The following is a 22,292-nucleotide window of genomic DNA, read 5'->3' on the forward strand; positions in this document are numbered from 1 at the left end:
GAAAACTTTGAAGCCTTGTGAAAATAGTTTTAATTTTTGAGGGCATATATTATGCTCAGAGTTGTAAAAAAAAAAGGCAATTTTTTTACTACTAGTATCTAGTAATCATATTGGTTCCAAACAGAAACGAAACAAACTGAACTCTGGTCACTCTGGTTGCAGTGATGAGCAGTGGTGAGTACGTAACTTGTTTTAGCATGACAATACAGAAATATAACATTGTGAAGTATGTTGCTGCCTTTCTTCTTGCCTTTTATTTTTGGTATTTACGGTTATTATTACCGTTGTTGTTAATGTTGTTAGAAAATGCTTTGGCTAGCTCTGGCGTCATGTCTGACATCATGTCTGGTACCAATGGCACCCAATGGACTTTAAAAACAACAAACAACCATTACAATAATGGTGGCTTTGAGCACGTCAGAGCTGTTTCGTCGGTGGTTCCATTCAATATTCTGTTCTTCGTTCGTTATTCTTTCGTTTTATGTGTGCAGCTGTTCTGTTTATAACGGTAAGCATGCTTCTTGCTGCTGGTACTGGCCAGAATCACCAAGGCGCACTCTTCTTGCGTGACAGGCAGCATACTTACTGCATCTGTCGGTAGAAGCAAGGTAGCAAGTTCTCAAAATCGCTTGTTTGCTTTGTTATCAACCGCAGAAGCCGAGTTTGCCAGCGAAGCATCCCAAGTGTTAAGGCCTCCTTCCGGTGGAAACGCTCATCACTTGATCTTCTCAAACGACAGCGCTGTTTCCCGTGTCTACCGAAGCAAGGCCGATATGATTTACAGCATCGGAGATATTCCTCAGTGAGTGTCGTTCAGTGGCTCCGCCCCTCTGTAACCAGCAGTTTGTCACGTTTCTTGACATTTCTTGTGCCTGTGCGACAGGCAGGAGCTACAGGCGAGACGGTTGGTTCGAGATGCTGGCCACGACAGCTGTCCATCGGGTGTGCCTTGCAGCAGGATGAACGCCGAGTGCCTTACGTGCAAGCTCAACTACTCCTGCATTTATGGCGAGGAGCTGACTGTCATGTGTCACCCAAAGCAAGGAATAAAATGCATTGTGAGTGGTACCACCAGTAGTAATACCGTACAAATGCTTTGAATAATATTTCTGTTCACCTTCACGACAACTGCGCGGGAAATTCGTTTACAGTTTAGGACGGCTGTAAATGTTCAAGCAAACGTCTAAAGAACTGTAATATGCAAATTAATTCTTGTCAGAGCTCACACGGTCCACAAGATTGCCTAGTTCCCAAGGGGTATGAAGTAACAAGAAAGAGACTATGCAGTCTGCTTTAGTTCAGTTCTAATGTGTCTTGAAGCTCGTATGTTTTTGAAAAGCCTAGATACTAGGGTCATTTGTTTAACCTGCACCAGTGTAGAAAATCTCCTATAGAAAGTTTGCATGAAGCGATGCATTCCGGGTAATCCGCCATGATGTTGTCGCTGACAGCAGACGGTGGGCAGCACAGCCAGGGTGAATTGAGCAAGTGCCTTGTATTTTTGACGGTCCACCGAGCCGAATACACGGCTTTTCGTGCGCTGCTCGTACGTGCAATTGTTAACAGATTCCTGAGGAACGTACGCGTCTACATTGTGCCCGAAAAATCGGGCGCGCTATGAAGAAATGCAATTACAGTGCGACGCGGATCTGTTCTAGCTACACGACGACGACTGACTGCACTATATGCATCTAGACCTGGCCGCCCGTCGTCATCGCCGGCATTCATGATTCTAGGTCTAGCAAGTATGCAGTTTTATACTTGCCCGGATTGGTGTCATTCTCGGGTGTGTTGGCCCGTGGGAGCCATTCGCGTCAGCATCGCTAGAGGAATCACTTGCCTTCTCGCCCTCACGCAGACGTATTGTTGGAATAGTGAAGAACCCGAAGTCGACCTGTCCGATCGCGCCAGCATCGTCTGCGCGCACTACGCGACTATGTAGACGAAGTGTGGCAGTGCCGTGCTGCGTCGTCTGCTGCCAACGACAACATCATGGCGAATTACCCAGCATGCATTGCTTCATGCAAGCTCCCTATAAGAGCTTGCATGAAGCGATGCATGCCGGGTAATCCGCCATAATGTTGTCGCTGGCAGCAGATTGCGGGCAGCACAGCCAGGGTGGATTGAGCAAGTGACTTGTATTTTCGATGGTCCACCGAGCAGATACGCGGCTTTTCGTGTGCTGCTCTTACGTGCGTGCAATTGTTAGCAGGTTCCTGAGGAACGTACACGTCTACACTGTGCCCAAAAAATTGGGCGCGCTATGAAGAAACGCAATTGCAGTGCGACGCGGACCTGTTCTAGCTACGTGACAATGACTGACTGCACTATGCGTCTGAACCTGGCCGCCCGCCGACATCGCCGGCATTCATGATTCTAGTTCTAACAAGTATGTAGTTTTATACTTGCCTGGATTGGTGTTGTTCTCGCAACTGTTGGCCCGTGCGAGCCATTCGCGTCGCCGTCGCTAGAGGAATCACTTGCCTTCTCGCCCTCATGCAGACGTATTGTTGGAATCGTGAAGAACCCGAAGTTGGCCTGTCCGATCGCGCCAGCAACGAGGCTGTGTGGCAGTGTCGTGCTGCGTCATCTGCTGCCAATGACATCATGACGGATTACCCAGCATGCGTCGCTTCATGCAAGCTCCCTATACCTACAATGGATTTTCGCTGCACTGGTGTAGCTGGTGTAGATTAAAAAAAAATGGCCCTACTGAGTGTTGCTGTGTTGTCCTGGCATTGCTATAAGATGCAAACTTCTGATTCATTCCTGGCGATTCAGCCCCCCATCCAGCCGACCCAGCTGAAACGTAGAATAAAAAGAAAATTTCATTCACCTTTTGAAAGTATCATCTCTATGCGAAATTTGAGCTGGGATAAACTGACAGTTTTGCCAGGAGGATTTTTCTTCAACTTGCTCTGATTGACGCAATGCGCAGTATAGAATAAGCCATTGCGCACTTCTGAGGTTTTTGCTTGGTCCATGCAAGAGTATGGTGCAGGCTGTTAGCTATGTTTTCAAGGTCCTTGAAGTTAACAATGGTGAAATATTTCTGAGAAGGTTTAAGACAATACTGGTATTGAACGAGTTGCATTGTGACTGTACATGGCCTTTTACTGCTTTTTAAAAGATACTACTGCCACTTTTCAATATATAATCCTTGCTTGAGCAGGGTTTTCATGCGATGCAGCTGTTAAGTTGCATCTTGCATTGTGAACGAAGAACTCACTGTGGACATTTTTGGGGCTGTCCTTTAGTAAAGGATAGCAATGGAGAAAATTTATAATGAAATTGTTGATACTCCTGCTGCTGTGGCTTAGTGTCTGTGGCATTTGGCTGCTGAGCCCAAAGTTGTAGCATCAAATCCTGGCCATAGTGGCCACAGTTTGATGGAGGTAAAAGGCAAAAGTGCTCGTGTGCTGCTGTGCTATATTGGTGCACGTTAAAGAACCCAGCTGGCCATAATTAATTGAGAGCTCTTCACTGTGACATCTCCTACAGGCAATATGTAATGAATTTCTTTAGTGCTGATTGCAGCGCCGCAACACACAGCCTGGCAAGAGAAAGAAGGATGTAATACGAACCAGTAGTGCTTTTCTGCTCTATCTTCCCACCATTCCATCATTATCGTCATCTTCTGTCTGACTGCTATGCTAAGCTGCTCCTATAATCTTGCTATCAACCCTGTCCTGTACTAGCTGCCGCCGCCCATACCTCTCATGCGTGCCCTTTAGTCAATTTGCACTGCGTCAAAGCCACACGTGGCATGTGTCTATTAACTGGGCTGTGTTGACAGCACCTAGGCAAGGAATATTTTCCAACAAAACACATGCCTGTCATCTTATTGCTGCCTGAGAAGTTGATGGCAGTGATTTAGAGGCATGCTGTGGAATAGTTGCAGTGCAGTTTTGTGTCCTATGTGCAGTTTTGGGCATGTCATGCCATATCCTATACAATATGTTGGAATCTGTCATTCAGTTTATGCTCCCCCTGTAATTTGCTTTCAGTGGCTTTGCTTGAACTGGGTATGGTGCACATATTTCTGTGTACTTACTCTTCAAGGAATGGTGAGCTGTAAATGCTGCTAACTGTGGTATCTAACAAACCTAACTCTCAGGTGCTACTTGAATGTGATATCTAACTGTAAAAAGAAATAAATTTACAGGAATATGACACAAAGTTTCTGCATGTTAGTGTTTTTGACTTGGTTGTTATAACTATAGTAATAGCAAAAATTAAGAGGCTGGGCAGTGGTTGAATAATTGATTTCAATTCGCATTTCACTGTCTGCTTTGGTTATCATCACATGCTGATGGGCTGCCTCTAGGTTCTATGTCATCGATTCTTAACACAGAGGTGTCACATATAGCTTGTTGTGCTTGGATAGCATAATACCACGGAGAATTTTTTGTGTGAATGAAAATATAAAAGCTGCTTGTCAGCCAATATTAGAATTAGCCAGTAACAGAAACTTGCTAGAAGGCATTCTCTACATTGGCAAAACAAATGACTTTTTTTTTTTTTTGTAATCTGAAATTTTGTGTCTGTGACCTTTTGAAGTTTGGGAAGCATATGTTTCTCTGAATTAGTTATGTGCACAGAATGAAAGCCACAAAGTAGCCAAATTCAATTCAATGAATACGCAGGACAACTCTGGCCCCTTTGAACGCAAGATGATCTGCCGTTACTGCTACCAGACAGCAACTAGTGAGCACACCTGTGACCACAACAGTACCTGTCAAGTGAACAGTGCCCCACGCCAGCGCTACATCGCAACTTGCAATGTTCGACCAGATGTTCTTTGCCTCGGTGAGCAGCTACATGAAATGTAGTATGCTAAAGGCTTCCTCTGTAAAAGGGATATAGAGGTGCCTTCAGGTTCTGCACATTGCTACTAGTGGCAGGGTGCAGAGCTTTCAGTGTGCAGTGATCTTGACAAAGCATGTCATGTGCAATTGCATTGACATTATCTATGTACAAGTTGTACATGCTTATAAAGGCATGGTAGAAAAAGACCCAGTACTGGGTCTTTCTACCATGCCTGGATGCTCCTTTTTCCTCGTCCTTTCTCCTGCAAGGAAGCCACTGCAGACCCAGGATGCTACAGCATCCTGGGTCTGCAATGGCTTTTTTGCAGGAGAAAGGATGAGGAAAAAGGAGCATCCAGGGGAAATCAACAAGACTTATATTCACATCTTTACATTTTGGAGTAGTGAAGTAGACTGTGCAAAGACAAGAAGGATGGCAGGATGACAATAATGCAGTCTTGTGCTCTTAATAGGGCTTTCCTCTCAACCTCCCGTCTTTTTAGACCAGTCAGCAGGATTCTTTCTTGGGTGCTGTCTTGCGCTAGTATTACTGAAGCTGACTGGACGCAATCCTTGCTGCTAGGGCTTTCTTTTTCTTTGTATTATTTTACTTGTTTATTTTCAGTGGCAGGTGCTGAGTTGAAGCGCAGAGTTCCACTCGAGCTTCTGATGGGGATCATGCACAAACACATGTGTTGGGCAGTTTTTCGATGGAGGCGAAAAGCAATGCGCCCGTGTGCTGTGCGATGTCAGTGCACGTTAAAGAACCCCAGGTGGTCTAAATTTCCGGAGTCCTCCACTACGGCGTCTCTCATAGCCTGAGTCGCTTTGGGACGCTAAACCCCCACAAACCAACCAACCATTACGTGACTGGAAGGGGGGGGCCATCCTCTCCTCGTGGTCACTGTACTTCACTGTATTCACTCGTGCAAGAGAACCGTTCTCCAAGCTACCATTGCTCTTCAGGCCACATGAAAACACACATGGAACAGTGAACGAAAGAGGTGTCGCCAACTCAGGCACTCCTGTGCCTCATTTTGGAAGGCACATTACATGTTTGCAGTGTAGTATTTCAGAGGCTTAGATCAAGGTCCCTGGTGTGTAAGGGTTGCTTTGAGGGTGGCAGTTCCTTGTTCCTCATCAGAAAGCTTACTCCGTTGTTTTCCGCCGGGTGTCTGCTAAGGGGGGGGGGGGGGGGGGGGGCTTTGACAACCAAGCATTTGCAGTGAACGCAAGGTCGTGACAGTATGTAGTTATTATAATTCTAGAAGAGACTAGTCATAGTAGTTGCACCAGGCCTTTTTTTTTTTTTTTTTTTTTTTTTCCCTCAAGTACAAATAGTGTTGATTTAAGATGAGCTCAAAGGAATCACGAAAATTTGCGTATCTGCTCAGAAGTTTGCCTTAAAAAAGTGCTCCCTATGAAAATATGTACATATTCTAAGTTTGCTCAGATATATGTGACATTAAAACAGTTTATAATATTTCTTAGCAGTGAAAGGATAACTGCAGATAGAACATTTATCATGCTGTGTGTGAAGTGAGCTGAAAACTGGACATTAAACAAGGTCACGCTACCCTACTTGAAAATTTTAATCTAGCTTTCTGTTATAACCGTCTTTTTTCCTCCTATTTTTGTGTTTGTGTGCAGCTCTACAGGCATTCACACACAGCACATGCCTTTTGATCCGCCACAAACATTGCACGTGCAGTTCCCATCTCTGCCCATTTCTGTTATGCAATAATACAACAGAACCTCATTGATATGTTCGCGGTTAATGCGATTTCCCGTTTCATATGCTAAAAACCTCGGCAGTAAAACATCGCCCATAGCGTTACACTATTTTTCTCCCGGTTAATACGCTCTCGGATAGCATTATTTCCCAGTTACTAAGTTCGAGATGTCAACAAATTGTGGTCGTATAATATTGATACTTGGCAAGGTAAGGCCGAGAGATTAATCTAAGATGACACCGCATACAGCACACAGAAACATGGCAGCGTCAACCGGACACCAACCTAAACTCCTCGAACGTCGTCTTCACCAAAACTCACGAGATTCTTCTTCTTCCATCCTTATGCAGATATCAGTGCATGCACCGCCTAATGCAGCAATATATTATGCGATCAAACGGACGTGTGCTAACAAGTGCTCGTAATATAAAAATATAAAAAGCTCACCAGCTGCAGTTGCTTTCTTGCGGTGCCTAGGTGCAAAGGGGCGAAGCATCAAAGAAAGCCAACAAGCCAACATACAAGGCGCCCGTTCTCGTGGAATCATGACTTCATGAGGAGAATTATGGTTGCTTCTTTGTGGTGCCTTGGTGGCATAGGGGTGAACCATTTGATAACTAAAACTATTGGCTTGTGTACGAGTGGGCTGGGTCTGGGGGAAGCAACATGAGCAAAAGCATAGCATGGCGGGCTTTGGCGGCTGTAAGCCATTGCGATGGCTTTTCCGCATGTTACTGGTGTAAGGGGGCGAAGCATCCGAAAACAACCAAGGAAGCGGTCCTTGCTTGTCATTGCTTTCTACAAACTGGATTTGTTACTAAATCTCTTCCGCTGTAAATATGAACTAAATTCTGTGAGAGCTGAAAAAAAGGAGTTGAGCATACTGGATGTCTATAAAGGCTTATCTACACATTTATGCAGTGAAAGTCTCAATTCTAAATGCCATGCCCATTCAGCAGCGAGCATTTTCAAAGCAAGGCGGTTCGGATTATATGTTTCCCCTGATAATATGTTTCTTTTCGCATTAAAAAAAATATCAACAAGGTTATTTGCTTTGATATTGTACTATCATTAAAACAACTTTCCCCATATGTTTCAGTCCCATGTCGAGAAGCGGGTATACTCCGTGCCCGTGTGTCCATTAGTCTGGTGGAGACAAAGTTTGGCAAGGGTATGCGTAACAATAATATATGGCCATGTCAGATCTCTATACCAACTGCAGGCACAAAGGTGGCCTGCCTTTTCCACACTGGCAAGAAAGCTTCCCCTAAAGAAAGTGTGCTCCTGCAATACATCTTTGTCACGGTTTTGCGCCGACGTGTTCAGAGCTATCTTGCGGACATGCGTGTTTTCTCACGAGAGCTTTTATGCATCTTCCTTTCTGCGAAGAGACACCCAGTGAGTGCGTTTGTGCTGAGTCGATGGCATTCATGGTCATTTTGCAAGTTAGTACTAATCAATGGACATGTGAAACAGTTTATCTTTTAATGCACTTTTTTGTTGTTGTTTTTTTGTTTTTTACTGCAGTGGAAGATGAATCAAATGACCTTACATTTTTCATCATTATTTGAAAATGTTCCTGTACCGAATTTGGCCTGGCTTAGACTCTGCTGTACTTACAAAGTAATTCAGAGCCTAAAAGAGGTACTAGAGAAGCCATCTGTAGATTTTTGTTTCAGTAGAGTTTATGGTTCTCTATGCTGATGCTTGGACTGAGGAAAAGGTCACTGCTTTTTACTTGCAAATAGCTGCTTTTAATCTGTTGCTTTGCTGGATGGTTATGAAATTAAAGTGAGTGTTAAAATAATTGTAATTGGGCAAGAAATGGAAGAAGCTCTCTAATGCTCGGATGTACTTAGTGTATACATTCATAATTTTGGGTGTCCATCAAATTTCTTGGCTTTCCATCCGAGTACAACAATCATTGGCCCACGTTTCAGGGTGTCTAGCAACCGAGAAAACCGGGGAATTGTCAGGGAAATTTTATGCATCGGGAAAATCAATGAAATGTCAGGGAAACCAAAAACAATTTTGCCAAGTCAGGGAAAATCGCACAATATATTCTGCTGTGCATTTTTATTTTAAGCTGGCGCAGAGCAAGTGTGCTATTCATGCAGATGATTTTTTTTTCTGTGCTGTCTAGTCAGCACGCGGCCGTCCGCAAGGCGAAGCAGGATGTATTACCTTGACGCCTACGCATGGCTGAGCTGCCGCAATAGAACCAATATGCACGTGAGGTGGGTACTCAATAAAATATGCGGAAGCACTGCATGAGAGTAGTGCGCGACAAAATACGGGAATAACTGCATTGGCAGTGGCCAGCGCGAAAGCGACAAGCATGTGCGCAGCTATGTTGGATTGGATGATTGGCTCGGCTGCCTGCGGGGTGGGCAGCTGGCATGCTGTAAGGCTGGTATTGGTGAGCTTTTCATTTTCAGTAAGCTTTTGACGTTCTTAATGACCAATGGCACTAATGCCAGCCATTTCAATTCTGCAATTGTAAATTGCAGAATGTAATTAATGTATAACCTTTTGCTGTGAATTTTTCGTCTATGCTCATTATCATAAGCAGCTACACTTTTGAGCCTCTTCACTCGTCAGGGAATTCGAACTGAAATAATCAGGGAAAACCTGGAAAAGTCAGGGATTTTGAAAATAGTGGTTTGCTAGACACTCTGTGTTTACTTAAAATAAGGAGTATCCATGTCGTCATTGTAAATGAACACTATGTTCACAAAGTTCTCTTTGCATTGAGGTTTTATGTCTAAGTATTAAGAGGTTAAAGTTGAGTACCATTTTTTAAGTTGGTAATCAGGGAGAAATCAGTTTTTTGAGGAGACGTTCCAAAATTTGGGTTTTTTGAGGCTCACTTTATAAACTAATAATATATTCAAACTTTTTTTAAACCATAGTGTGAAAATTAGGACCATGTTTCAGGCTGGCAATGCAAAAGATACGAGTCTTAAAGAAGTAAAAGGAATTCTAGAATTTGCTGTTTCAAATATACTTTTTATACTTTCTTCTTGGGAGATACTGGCAAGCTGTTAGTCATGATCTGTGAGCACTTGCCAAATGCCCTATATATAATATCACATAATCATTTGCATTCACTGCATTTCGGTTTCCATGCAAGACCTGTCCTGTCTTTATTTCAACTGAGAGAATGTTCCCTCAACACCATTAGCTAGGCACAGCAATGGCAGTGCAGCATTTGCCAGCTAGGGATAACACACAGTAACATTGTGTCAGTAGCCTGCGTTAGTAGCGCTTGCCTCCAGCAAATAGTAGCTAGCCACGGGACCTACAGCCTAGGAGTCTCTTTTCTGCTTGTTGTCCACATATCACCGGCTGTCGTCCGCCTGTCAGCTGAGTGCCAACAGGGGACAGAAAGAGAGCGAGAGAAAACGTTTGTTTAGCCAAAAGAAGAATTTGCACAAGCTGGGTCCCGTAATCCAGGGTTAGCATTCTCCCGATGTTGCCTTTTTATGCAAAAGCATTTCTGGACACAACCTGTGATCAGAGTGTGTCCGCATGAACTTACACTTGAGAAAAAAATATGTCGCCGAGCGTGCAAACCACTACTGTACACTGGCATCATGAGAACAATTTCGTTATTCTCCTTGTCTAGCTTAAGGACACCAGAGGACGCTGATGAAAAGGACAACAGCGGCAGTAAGAAAAGAAAATAAAAAATTGGTGGTGGTTTAGCTTAGTTAAACCTGAATATCAGAAGCGAAAAGTTTCGCCGATGCCACGGCTTAGCTTGTGGTTCCTTGGCGTAGTTGTGGTTTACCTTGTCGGGGTGGCGCAGTGGTTACGGCGCTCGACTACTGTTCCCAAGGACGCGGTATCGAATCCCAACCTCTGCGGCCGCTTTTCGATGGAGGCGAAAAGCAAGGCGCCCGTGTGCTGTGCGATGTCGGTGCACGTTAAAGAACCCCAGGTGGTCTAAATTTCCGGACACGTTAAAGAACCCCAGGTGGTCCAAATTTCCGGACACCTTCACTACGGTGTCTCTCATAGCCCGAGTTGCTTTGGGACGTTAAACCCCACAAACCAACCAACATTGTTGTTCACGATTCCACCTTATAGATATTCCATGGCTTATCATCACGGTGAAACATTGATTACAGCCGTACATCACATAAGATAAGCGCGCGGAACAGGCTACAGGGCAGCCGGTGGAGTCGCGGCGACGGTTGTGGCGGCAGCAGCAGCTACGACCTCCTGAGCCTCTCCTGTGACGTCACGTGGTTTGCGCATGTGCACCTGTGGCTTTTTCTGACGGAGCACACGCGAGACTCGGAGTTGACTAGCCTAGTGAAGCTTTTTGCTTCGTAAGATCAATATGGGTGAAAATTTCAAAAAGATGTTTCTAAGTATAGCTTATGCAGGGCAATGGATGAGTTTCGAAATCACATGCACATGCAAAGTACTAAACAAATAAAAGACTCTGAATCTTTCGTTACAGAGACGTGTGGTGTCATCTGTCAAGGTTGGCACAAAAACACCACACCACTCTCTCCTACTGCGTCTTGCTCTCGCCAGGGAGTAGCAAATGAGCGTTGAGCCTCGTAATAGCCTTGATTTATAGCACAAAACGCATTAGAAACAGCAATGATGTAAAGAAACAAATATGCAGCAACATAATTGGCAGCAGCAACAGAAATGCTTTTGCAATACTGCACTCCTGCAATTGCTTGCCTTTGTTCTTTTGTGTTGTCTAGTCTCCGCTTGGGTTATATTAATGACATTCCAGGCTATAGTGAGCCCATTGCACAACTGATGGGCCTGCATAAGCTGGGATAGTTCCATCCTGGGGTATTGTTGATGCGACTTGAGTGGACATGTTGCAAAAGCAGACATTGGGAGTATAATACCCCATGGCTTTGCTAGCGGCAGCTCTCTTGTGAACTAGCTGTATGACCTAGGCTTGCGGTCCAGGTTGTCAGTGCATTGTCAGAGCCACCTCCCACTGCCCGTGTGCTTGGTATGGCATTGGTAGTGTTTGGACTGGCTTGTCGTGGCAAAGCATATGTATGATCCACACTGAGGACAGTAACATGGGTATTTTGTTGGTCTAATCTTGTTCAAAATGTCAAGGTTAGAAAATGTGTCAGTTTGTATTCCCCTCCAGTCTTTGGCACTAACGAGGATAGTTGTTTGTGTGGTGATGGGCAAGGTAGATCTGGAATCTCATAGAAAATGAAGTTTTCCTGGGTTTTCCAGGAATGTTTTTGGAATGCCAAAATTGATTAAAATTGGGATTGTTCCTGAAAATGAAAAACCCTGTGCATACATGGCCTCAAAGAATAGCCTGAATTTAGTAGTAAATAATTAATCAATTAGCAGAACCCCTTAGTAGCAAGCAAAAAACTCCCCTTCTAGCCCATTGTTTGCAGGGACATGATTTCAAATGCTTTTTGTTGTGTATGGTTGCTGGACTTCGGTGAGCTTTATGTGATGGGACTGTATTTCTACGTGTTCTTATCAAAATTTGGCACCTTGGTGATTTGGTTTTCTTTTGACCAAATTTATGATGGACTATTTAATACATGTTAGTGCTGTCATTGGGGCTCATTTGATTGACAAAAAGTATTTGTAATTTTAGGAAGGCGACAATTCCACAAGAACCTGCTCTGCAATTGGACAAGGGGCTACAGTTGGTGGACAGCCCTTGTGCTCAGGTTGTTTGTCTTTTTGCTATTAAAGCTCTTGTAAAATAGAGCCATGTGTATCATCTGTTTCAGTGATGGGATCATTGCTTTGTTTTGAAATCTAACTGGTGACGGAAAAGCGATAATGGTCATGCCAGTTGTAAAACTGTCAATAGGGCTCGTGTTTAAATTCAGCAGACTGAGTGGATCAGAACTCCTGTGTTTAGCTGACTTGCAACACTTGTGAGGAAAAGGAGGTAAGGTTGGATTGGCTGTAAAATAAGCTATGTGTATATAGAGATGCTTGACAATCATGCTGACATCTGGCAGCATCACTGAAGCAGATGCAGTAACGAAAATGCATGCATATTTGTAACAGCTCTAGAATGCGCAGAAGAGTGCACCATTTTTTGGTTAACGATAACAAACAGTGATAGTTCTTATTTGCCACTCCTAGCCAGTGCCTCCATTTGCTAACCTCTATTAAGATAGGGGATAACTGTTTCAAAGTGGAGTTTTGAAACCGGTATCACCAAAGAGCTCTGCTTGAATATGCAGTTTAGTAAAAGGCTTTTATTTTGTTTTTTGTTTTTCTTTTTTAACTTGCATGCACTAAAAAACCAAGCAAGCACAAATTTGTTGCTGTAAAACCGAAGAGAAGGGACGCACACTACGGTAGGACAAGCTCATTGTAAACATGCTACTCTGTAGGAATTGCTGATAAGTGTTGTTACTCCACTGTGTCATAGATTTTAAACATTGTAGATATTATGGAATTAATGAGAATAATTTCACATGTTGTATCATAGCACAATATGCTGTCTGATGCTCTGAATCTGTGAATCATGCCGGCAGGGCACTATGTGTGCATACACATGAGTGCAAATGTTGACTAATGACAGTCATGAGCACAAGATTTTTATTTCTGAAGGCATAAGCACCTATAATTGGATGCATGTTAAAATTTAACAAAGAGCAATTTTTCTCTCTAGCATTTTACTGTACTAAGCCAAGCCAGCAGTTACCCTTCCACCACATTACTATTGAATCCGTTGAAAAAATTTCGGGAAGAATAGTCACGAATGTTAGGAGACTTCTGAAATGCCAGCATTGCTGATATTCTGCTTGTGTCCAGGTCCACATTTTTTTTTTTTTTGTATGAGCAATAAACCACCTTGCCTGACAGTCCACCTATACAACCAACCTTGCCACAGCAAATCTAGTACATGACAAGCATGGAAACCTAGAGGCTTTGATTAAGCCTAGAGTCCCAGATTTGGCAGTCCTTTTGCCAGTGGGGAGAATGTCTTTGTGCTCTAATTTGCTGAACTTCCAACAGTTCGTGCTTACAAGTCATTTGCTATCTGGTGCTAGCCTAAGATAGATTTGCTAGAACTTGCAAGCTGCCACAGCCCTGTCTGACCATTTGATGATGTCTCTCCTTTGCAGCATAGTGCTGGGTGGCTTTGGTGCTGACCGCTTCTATCTGGGCATGTGGCAGGAGGGCATCGGCAAGCTCTTCAGCTTTGGCGGCCTGGGCGTGTGGACACTGGTTGACGTTGTTCTCGTGGCTGCTGGTTACCTGGGCCCAGCTGACGGGTCCCTGTACATTTCCTGAATTCCCTGCAGTGGAGCTAGTATGTATGTCCTCTGGTCACAGCTATTGGCAAACGGTTCCAAGTGGCATTGGGGCTGTCATACCCCAAACATGAGCTTTGGGTCCACCTTGAATTAACAGCTCTTGTGAAACGCTACAAGCAGAGGTGCAGTATGCTTCTAACTTATGACTTTGTCTAGTTTGTATAAAGCAACTTCAGATTGGTCAGGTACAATAAAGATGCGAGATTAAGCAGGTATGCACATAAGAAATTTGGGTATTCACAGGGAATTGTATATCGGTCTTGGAAGTTTAGTGCAATTGTGTTAATATACTGTGCGATATAAAGTTTACATAGCATGAGAGGAATGACACAAGAGCGATACGGGACACCAGTCGCTCCATGTCCTTCTGTTGTGTCATATTTCTTGTGCTCTGCATGACCATTACTGTATATGTTCATTCACCAGCTATCCCAAACTGCTATCATAAGGAAGCAATTTTTGTCTCGTGGAACACAGCTCGGGTTGAATGACATTGCAGTTTTTTAGCGACTGTGTACAGGCTGCTCCTTTATTGTAAATTGGAAAAAAAAAAGATCTCTTTCCATCTTAAAAGCTGTCCGCTCTTTGGCAAATCAGCTTGCAAAAACAGCTTAAAAAATTGCTCGGCTTGCAATGAAATATTATAGTCAACATTGTTGTTTGCATTGGATAAGTTGGAATGAAATGCGGTTAGAAAAAAAAAAAAGAAATTACTGGAAAGTGAAACAGAATTTATTTGCCTTGCAAGCGTATGGGGGCAGGAAATGCATTGTCCAGGTGGAAAATTCAACTACATTACAAAAAAAAAAATAAATTAAAGGAATCTGGCTGTTCTCATGTACGAAACGTATTTAAGCACTTGACATTTACATAACTAAAGAGAACTGAAGCACTTGAAAACTCCAGGATGGGCTCTTATCTGAAACAGAAAAAGAAATAAAAAAATCCTCTAGTAAGCTTTTTTGAGCACAGACCCCACATCACATCCTGCATATTTTTTCACTCCTCTAAGACTGCCACTTGAGCATGAAATGGTACAAGGGCACCTACCCTGGTTGGTAGCAGCACTATGGCAGCATTGGTTAGAGGTGCTTATAATATCATGGCTGAAGCAACAGCACTTAGCTGCCTTGATCTAGCAGCTGTGGAGGAGTATCTGTATCACTAAGCATGTGCCGCATGTTCATCTTCACATATTGTGGCCATTGTTTTTGGTTTAATTCCACCTAGTTGGTCATGTTGTCGTAAGAAGAGCATTACATGTCTGCAGGTGCCACCCACGAGCTCTCCCATTGCAGTTGACATGGCCCAGTAGGTTGTAATGTCTGTTCTTGTGTTGACCAGTTGTGGTCACATCTCCCAGTACAACTCGTTCTGGTGATGCCTCAGTTTTGTACTAAATCATACAGAAATTGTTAAACCGAACTGTAGACAATAGTTTTTAACAGTAGCTTTTCATGTCTCTTTTAGATACTGCATCTACATTTGTACAAAACCTGAACAATGAAACAAGACATAAGAGCAGTGCAGGATGCATATTCATATTAGGAAGATGCGTACCCATATAGATGCACGCTACACTCACTGCTGGTCTGTTGCAAAACAGGATTGCTGAATATAAGAGCTACACTGTGCGTATACACACAGGATACAATAAGCCAAACATATTGTTATGAGTGGAAATCACGCACCAGTGGACAGCACCACTCTGGAATCGATGGGCACAGCTTAACCATACAACTTAACACTCAACGTCATCTGCTGAATGCCACCATGGTACACCACATAACATTACCCCTGCCGCAGAAGCACAGTACCGGTGCGTTCTAGGTAAACGAAGCAGGGCGTGAATAATACGGCTTGAGTCGTGTCACATGCACAATGTTGGAAGCTCGTAGTGCAGAAGACTTCGGGCTCGGAGGTTTGATTCCGTATGTGACATCAGTGACTCGGAGCAAGATACAGTAGGGGCCTGTGTAGCGTGGTAGAAGTTTTTCGCACAACTCCACCCGGCGGGATGGGAGCCAGAGCAGAACGAGAGAGCCTGGGGCATAGTGCACGTCGCGGTGGCAACTGTTATAACGGGATTGCTGGGAGCCTTGGGAGACAGAGAGCCTGCCGCGAGCAATGTAGTGAGCGTCATTAGCGCGGGAGATGGCATCACGAGCGTAAGTACTAGCGGCGGCGTCAGTAGTGTGTAGCGATGTATCAAAGGGGAGTAATGGGTGTTGGTCAAAGAGCAGATAAAAGGGAGAGTAGACAGTGGTATCATGACAAGAAGAGTTATAGGCGAATGTTACAAAAGGTAGATTAATGTCCCAGTCCCAGTGGTCGCCAGAGACATACATTGATAACATATCTGTGAGCGTACGGTTGAGTCGTTTTGTGAGGCCGTTGGTCTGAGGATGATAGGCAGTGGTAAATTTGTGGCGGACGGTGCGCTCACGAAGTAGCTCGTCAACCACACTGGAGAGGAAGCAACGACCATGATCCGTGAGTAGTTCACGAAGGGCACCGTGTTGTAGTATCATGTCGTGGAGGAGAAAATCAGCGACCTCTGTAGCGCAGCTAGTCGAGATCGCGCGGGTAATGGCGTAACGCGTAGCATAGTCGGTCGCTATGGCAATTCATTTGTTGCCCGAGGCAGAGACCGGAAAGGGTTCAAGCAAATCAACACCGACATGGAAAAAGCGGGTCGGTCGGGATGGAGATTGGCTGCAGGTATCCAGAAGGCAATACGGATGGTTTTTTCTGACGCTGGCATAGCTCACATGTGGCCATATGATGCTGAACTGAGCTATAAAGACCCGGTTAGTAAAAATGTCGACACACGCTGTCATACGTGCGGGACACGCCAAGATGTCCAGTGGTGAGAGCATCATGAGATTGTTCCAGGATGATGGAGCTCAGATGTTTCGGAAAACGACGAGCAAGAGCTCTGTGCTATCAGGTCGCATATTGCGGCGGTATAGTGCATCCCCTTGGAGTACGAACATGGCGAGGGCAGGATGAGACTGGCCAGTAGTCAGACGGTTAATGATAGACCGGAGAGCAGAGTCCAAGCGCTGTTCGTCGGCTATGTGGGGAAAGGCCGTAGAGCTGGGAGGATGGACAGGGTGGCGGGACAAGCAGTCTGCATCTTGGTGAAGCCGACCAGACTTGGAAAAGGTGTATTCTTGCAACCTTAACACCCAGCATCCCAAACGTCCAGTAGGGTCTTTGAGTGAAGAAAGTCAGCACAAGGCATGGTGGTCCGTGATAACAGTAAAGGGCCCAAATAAATAAGGGCGGAATTTGGCAATAGCCCAAACAAGACCTAGGCACTCCCTCTCTGTGATAGAGTAATTTTGTTCTGCCCTATATAGTAAGCGGCTGGCATGCGCAATTACTGTGGTGCGGCCTTGGTGTCGCTGAGCGAGGACAGCTCTAATTTCGTGACCACTTGCGTCAGTGCGGAGTTCGGTAGGGGCCGAAGGGTTGAAATGGGCCAAGAAGGGTGGATTGGTGAGAGCAGCGATAAGTTCGGAGAAAGCTGCAGCTTGGTCAGGGCCCCAAGAGAATGGTGCATCTTTTTTCAGTAGGGCGGTGAGAGTGCGAGCAAGGGCTGCGAAGTTCTGGACGAAACGACGGAAATACAAACACAAGCCGAGAAAACTTTGAACATCACTCGATGAACGTGGCGTGGGAAAAGTACAAACGGCGCGAATCTTATGGGGTCAGGCTGCACACCAGCAGCATCCAATAAGTGGCCAAGAACTTTGATTTCCCAACGGCTGAAACTGCATTTCTCGGAGTTGAGTTGAAGGCCGGCGCAGCGGAATAGCTCGAGAATGGTAGAGAGGCAAGAGAGGTGGCTGTCAAAAGTGGACGAGAAAACAATGACGTCATCTAAATAACACAGACAAGTCGTCCACTTGAAGCTGCGCAGCAACGAGTCGATCATACATTCGAAAGTTGCAGGGCAATACAGAGGCCAGAAGGTATGACTTAAATTTGGTAGAGGCCATCAGTAGTGATAAACGCCGTTTTTTCGCGGTCTCGTTCATCGACGGATGTTCGCCAGTAGCTAGAGCAATCAAGTGTATTGTTGGCGATAGTCGACACAGAATCTCCAGCTCCGATCTTTCTTCTGTACTAGCACAACAGGTGACGTCCAGGGACTGTTTGAAGGCTCAATGATGTCGTCGGCTAGCATCTTGTCGACTTCACGTTGAATCACCTGGTGCTCAAAAAGAGAGACACGTTATGGTCGCTTGTGAATAGGAGCAGCATCGGCGGTGTCGATGCGGTGGGCTACAACAGACGTTTGGCCAAGAGGTCGGGTCCTAAAATAAAAAATGTCACTATATGAAAACAACAGCTTGCAAAGCATGTCGACCGAATTGGGTTGCAGGTCGGCCGCAATCATGCTGGAAACAGGATCACGGTGGGGAGACGACGACATAGGAGCGGTAGGGGCTGTGCGGGGTGCAGAGGGAGGGTCGGGAGTTAGGGCTGAAACTTCACAGTCGGTCAGCGAGGAAAGTTCAGCTAAATGAAATTCCGTCGAGGAGGACTTGGGTCGACAAACTGAAGCTAAGGACTGGGAGAGTGGTGCAATTCTGAGATATGTGTACGATGATGTGTGGGAGGATAGTGTGACGCTGCAGGACGACGTCTGTAATGGGGCCGTCACGTAGTCTCCGTCGGGCAAGGGGCGGGAAATGGCACATAGGAATGTAAACAACTTCAGGAGGAAGGCGGGAATATTTTGCTGAGCAAAGGCGAGGTGGTGTGGAGAGATCTTTAGAGCAGAGGGGAAGGTCCAGGCATAGAATGCTGGTTGAGCAGTCAATAAGGGCGGAGTGAGCAGTCAAGAAGTCAAGTCCAAGGATCAAGTCATGAGGGCATTCTTGAAGCACGATGAATAAGACTGTTGTGTGACGACCAGCAATGGTTACGCGGGCTACATATGCCAAGCACAGCAGCAGGGCTGCCATTGGCGAACGGTGGGCGAAAGTGCTGGCGTCAGGACTTTCTTCAGGTGACTACGAAACTGAGAACAGAGAGTTTGTCGCCAGTGTCACTAAGGGCAGAGACAGGAACACCATCCATAAAGACTTCGATAAGGTTAGATTGTGGAGCAAAGGTCAACAGAGGTTTTTCAGTCCGGGTCACCTCCGAGAGCTGCATCGTCTAGTTTTCCGAGAAGCGGCCGGCATAGGACGATGAAGAATTACGACGAGGAAGAGGAGAGCGGGAACGTCGGGTTTGCGGGGAATGTGACCGGCTGGAAACACGAACAGGTGGAACAAAATTAGCACGGGGCGGGTCAGGTTGGGGTGAGGAACGGCGCGGTGCAGACTCCACTGCGATTGACATAGTGGAATGGGCGTGACGGCAAGTACCAGCGGTTATGGCAGTGATGGGAGATATGATCAACACGGGAACAAGTGAAGCAGATTGGGCGATCGTCAGCAATACGCCAGTCATTAGGATTGTGGTAGTGGTATGAAGGCATAAAGCCAGAGTTAGAGGCAGCAGCGATCACAGGAAGGTCTGAGTTGGAGTCGATGGTGTCCGGGACGTGGCCAGTAGAGATGCCCATATTAGCAACCTCCTGGCGAACAACAGCCTGGATGAAGGATACTGTAGGCAGGGTGTTGTCCGTCAGCTGCAATGAGGAAACAGCGGGAGCCATGGCCTCGAGTTCGCGGCGGAAGATACGGGTCAAGTTAGTCTGGTTGAAAGGCTGACGGAGAGTAGGCAGGTCAGTACAAAACGAGCTAACAGCTATGTTCGGCAGGCGGTGAAAACAGTGGCATATGTGTTTTTGTTTTGCCTGCTCGAAGCACCAGCACACCTAAAGAACATAGTCCACAGTAGAACAGTCCTTGCACAAGAGGAGGTAGAAAGCGTCGTCGGCTATACCCTTTAGTATGTGGCCCACTTTATCTTCCTCATTCATGGCCAAGTCGACTTTTCGGCACAGGGATAGGACGTCTTGTATGTAGAAAATGTAGGACTCGGATGAAGTTTGGGCGCGACATGCAAGGTCTTTCTTGGCAGCAGCAAGTGGCGTCCAATGGGTTTGCCGAAGAGGCCGTGAAGCTTTTGTTTGCATAAGTCCCAAGATGTAGGCTCATCTTCATGGGTTTTAAACCAGACACGCGCGGTTCCGGTAAAATAAAATATGACATTTGCCAGCATGAGTGTTGCATCCCAGCTGTTGTGCTTGCTTACTCGCTCGTAGAGGGCCAACAAGTCGTCCACATCAACGTCGTCAGTCGCCGCCTGTGGACATGGTGACGGTACCAACGTGGCGTCCACTGCGGAGATCCAGCCTGTTGTACGGGATCGATTATTTCACTCCACCAAAGATGTTACAAGTGGAAATCACGCACCAGTGGTCAACACCACTCTGGAATCAATGAGCACCGCTTAACTGCACAACTCAACACTCAACGTCGTCTTCGTCCACACACACACACACACTTCGTTCTTCACTTGCTGAATGCCAGCGTGGTACACCACATAACAATATAAAGTCATGTGCCAAGGGCAAACCTAGAGTCTGTGTGCACTGTAAGAAACATGCTGCCACTTGGCAGAGAAAATATTGTGTTCCAGTCTATACAAAACAACTGATGCATTGCTTACACATTCTTTGCCCCTTCCAGAGTCTTCCTAATGTGACTATGGTTCTTGCACTGCTGTTATGTCTAAGTCAGGGGTTCTCAAACGTTTTTGCTTGGAGGAACCCCAAAAGCCTTCAAATAGTTCCAGGGAACCCCCTCTCCCCTCCCCCCCTCCCCCTCAGAGCCAGTCACATATCAGCTGCCGGGTCAAGACGGCTCCTGTGCTTGTTCTTCAAATAGGCGAGGGCTGAAAATGCCTGTTCACATGCATATGTAGTTGCAAAGGGAAGCAAAATGTCCACTGCCCTTTCAAAGAGGCATGGAAACAGCGGAGCAGTCCCCATCCAAAATTTCACCAAGCCTTCACCTCTAAATTTTTCTTTGAGAGCAGTGCTTGCCCTGAGCTCTGAGGATTCTCGCGGAACACAAGAAGACAGCCCGCGGAACACCTGTGTTCCGCGGAACCCAGTTTGAGAACCCCTGGTCTGAGTATATAACAATCTCGCCCAAAAGCTTGTTTTAATGTGCCTGTACACTGTCAAAAAACGTAGTATGCAAGGTGTGATGTTCGCCAGTGTAGTCTATATAACAAAGTGCCCATAGGTTTAATATTTCGTAAAATACTTTTCAAGTCAGGTGCGTGATATTAATGCTGAAAATTGTTTGTAATATAGACGTATCAACACTTAAGAGTAGCTCTTGTATGTATCTGGTGATTGCATGATTTATTTATTTGTTGTGTAAGCATGGGTGATTTCAACTGCCCAAAATGTGCTGACACATTTCACAACTTCTCATGACAAGAGTCAATCAAAAGAAGTGCAACTGAGATTGCAAAACTGGGCCGATATTCTGAGTTTTCATTGTTTTACAAACGTCGTTTTTGCTCCTTCCTTGTTGGCAGAAACACTGAAAGCGGATGTGTGTTTGGGTGAAACAGCGGTGACATCCGGTTTTGGCGTTTCTACCAATCAAGTGAGGGCACTTTCAAAACGGCGCAGATTTGGAATACAAGCTCTGGATTTGGACGTATGAGGTCTCGAAAATTTTTTTTACTGCAGCCCTTGTGTATTCCCCGGAAAATATTGACAGTTTTAACATGTTCTCTCCATTACATAATTATTGCAGATCGAAAGTGGTATATGCACACGTGAAGAAATTCATTCATGAAGACTGAATCAGGCTTATAATGATAGCAAAAATGGAAGTAGTGGCATGTCCCATTTGAGTCCACAGCTGCAGGGTTGAACACTCGGGTATGGCATCCGCATTTCAGAGGAGTGAAATGCATAAATCCTTGTGCACCGTATGATGTTGGTGCATACTAAGGAACCACAGGCAGTTTGTTCTAGTCAGTGCATAGCTTTAGGACGTTCAGCGCCTCATACTACATTGTATGATACCACAGAATTCGTTCACATATTGGAAAGCACTTGGTGAGAATGCTTGCCTGTGGCTGTAGTACTATTGTGATATACTAAAAAGCTCGCATCGATGGGCTTGTTGGCTGATTATTTCAGAGAACAATGGTGGCAGCTTACACCAAAGGCAGTTGCGCAGCGAACACGTTGATGAAAACAGACAACAAAACATCTCACTGTCCCTTTTCTTTCTTTGAGCTGCCATACTTCTTCCAGATGCTACATGCTTGCCATATCTTGCAGGTGGATTGCTGAAGTTTCATATGGTCATTGCTTAGCAGGTTAGAAATCAGTTACTGTATATAATGTATATATACATATCGGGTCTTTGTACAACTTTCTTGAATAAAGCTTTTGAATAAGTGTGCCATCGTGTGGAACTCTTGTGAAATGAATGTTATCTGCATTCAGTGTC

General features: G+C 45.2%; 1 protein-coding gene across 4 annotated transcripts; it reads left to right on the top strand.

Moving 5' to 3' along the window:
* The first annotated feature begins 121 nt into the window (after positions 1 to 121).
* amx (TM2 domain-containing protein 3 almondex) lies at positions 122 to 22,243 on the top strand. Of its 4 annotated transcripts, XM_084593264.1 has the most exons (7): positions 340 to 508; positions 655 to 802; positions 884 to 1,058; positions 4,647 to 4,809; positions 12,153 to 12,228; positions 13,648 to 13,835; positions 20,072 to 22,243. In XM_084593264.1, the coding sequence occupies exons 1-6, from the start codon at positions 400 to 402 to the stop codon at positions 13,814 to 13,816; spliced, it is 840 nt and encodes a 279-aa protein (XP_084449390.1). In that variant the 5' UTR covers positions 340 to 399; the 3' UTR covers positions 13,817 to 13,835; positions 20,072 to 22,243. The 4 variants fall into 4 exon arrangements, with proteins under 4 accessions (XP_084449391.1, XP_084449393.1, XP_084449390.1 ...); XM_084593265.1 differs by lacking the exon at positions 340 to 508 and adding an exon at positions 122 to 174 and having other exon boundaries at positions 13,648 to 22,243; XM_084593263.1 differs by having other exon boundaries at positions 341 to 508; positions 13,648 to 22,243.
* The last annotated feature ends 49 nt before the right edge of the window (positions 22,244 to 22,292 follow it).

The sequence above is a fragment of the Amblyomma maculatum genome, chromosome 2 (genome assembly GCF_055883805.1).
Source record: "Amblyomma maculatum isolate TAMU_Amacu chromosome 2, ASM5588380v1, whole genome shotgun sequence".
NCBI lineage: Eukaryota > Metazoa > Arthropoda > Arachnida > Ixodida > Ixodidae > Amblyomma > Amblyomma maculatum.

What these genes read in the sequence shown, in the direction of transcription:
- amx (XM_084593264.1), top strand. Translation starts at nt 400, where the DNA reads ATGGTGGCTTTGAGCACGTCAGAGCTGTTTCGTCGGTGGTTCCATTCA. An exon ending in AGCATCGGAGATATTCCTCA is followed by an intron (nt 803 to 883) that starts GTGAGTGTCGTT and finishes CCTGTGCGACAG; the next exon opens with GCAGGAGCTACAGGCGAGAC. An exon ending in ACCAGATGTTCTTTGCCTCG is followed by an intron (nt 4,810 to 12,152) that starts GTGAGCAGCTAC and finishes TTGTAATTTTAG; the next exon opens with GAAGGCGACAATTCCACAAG.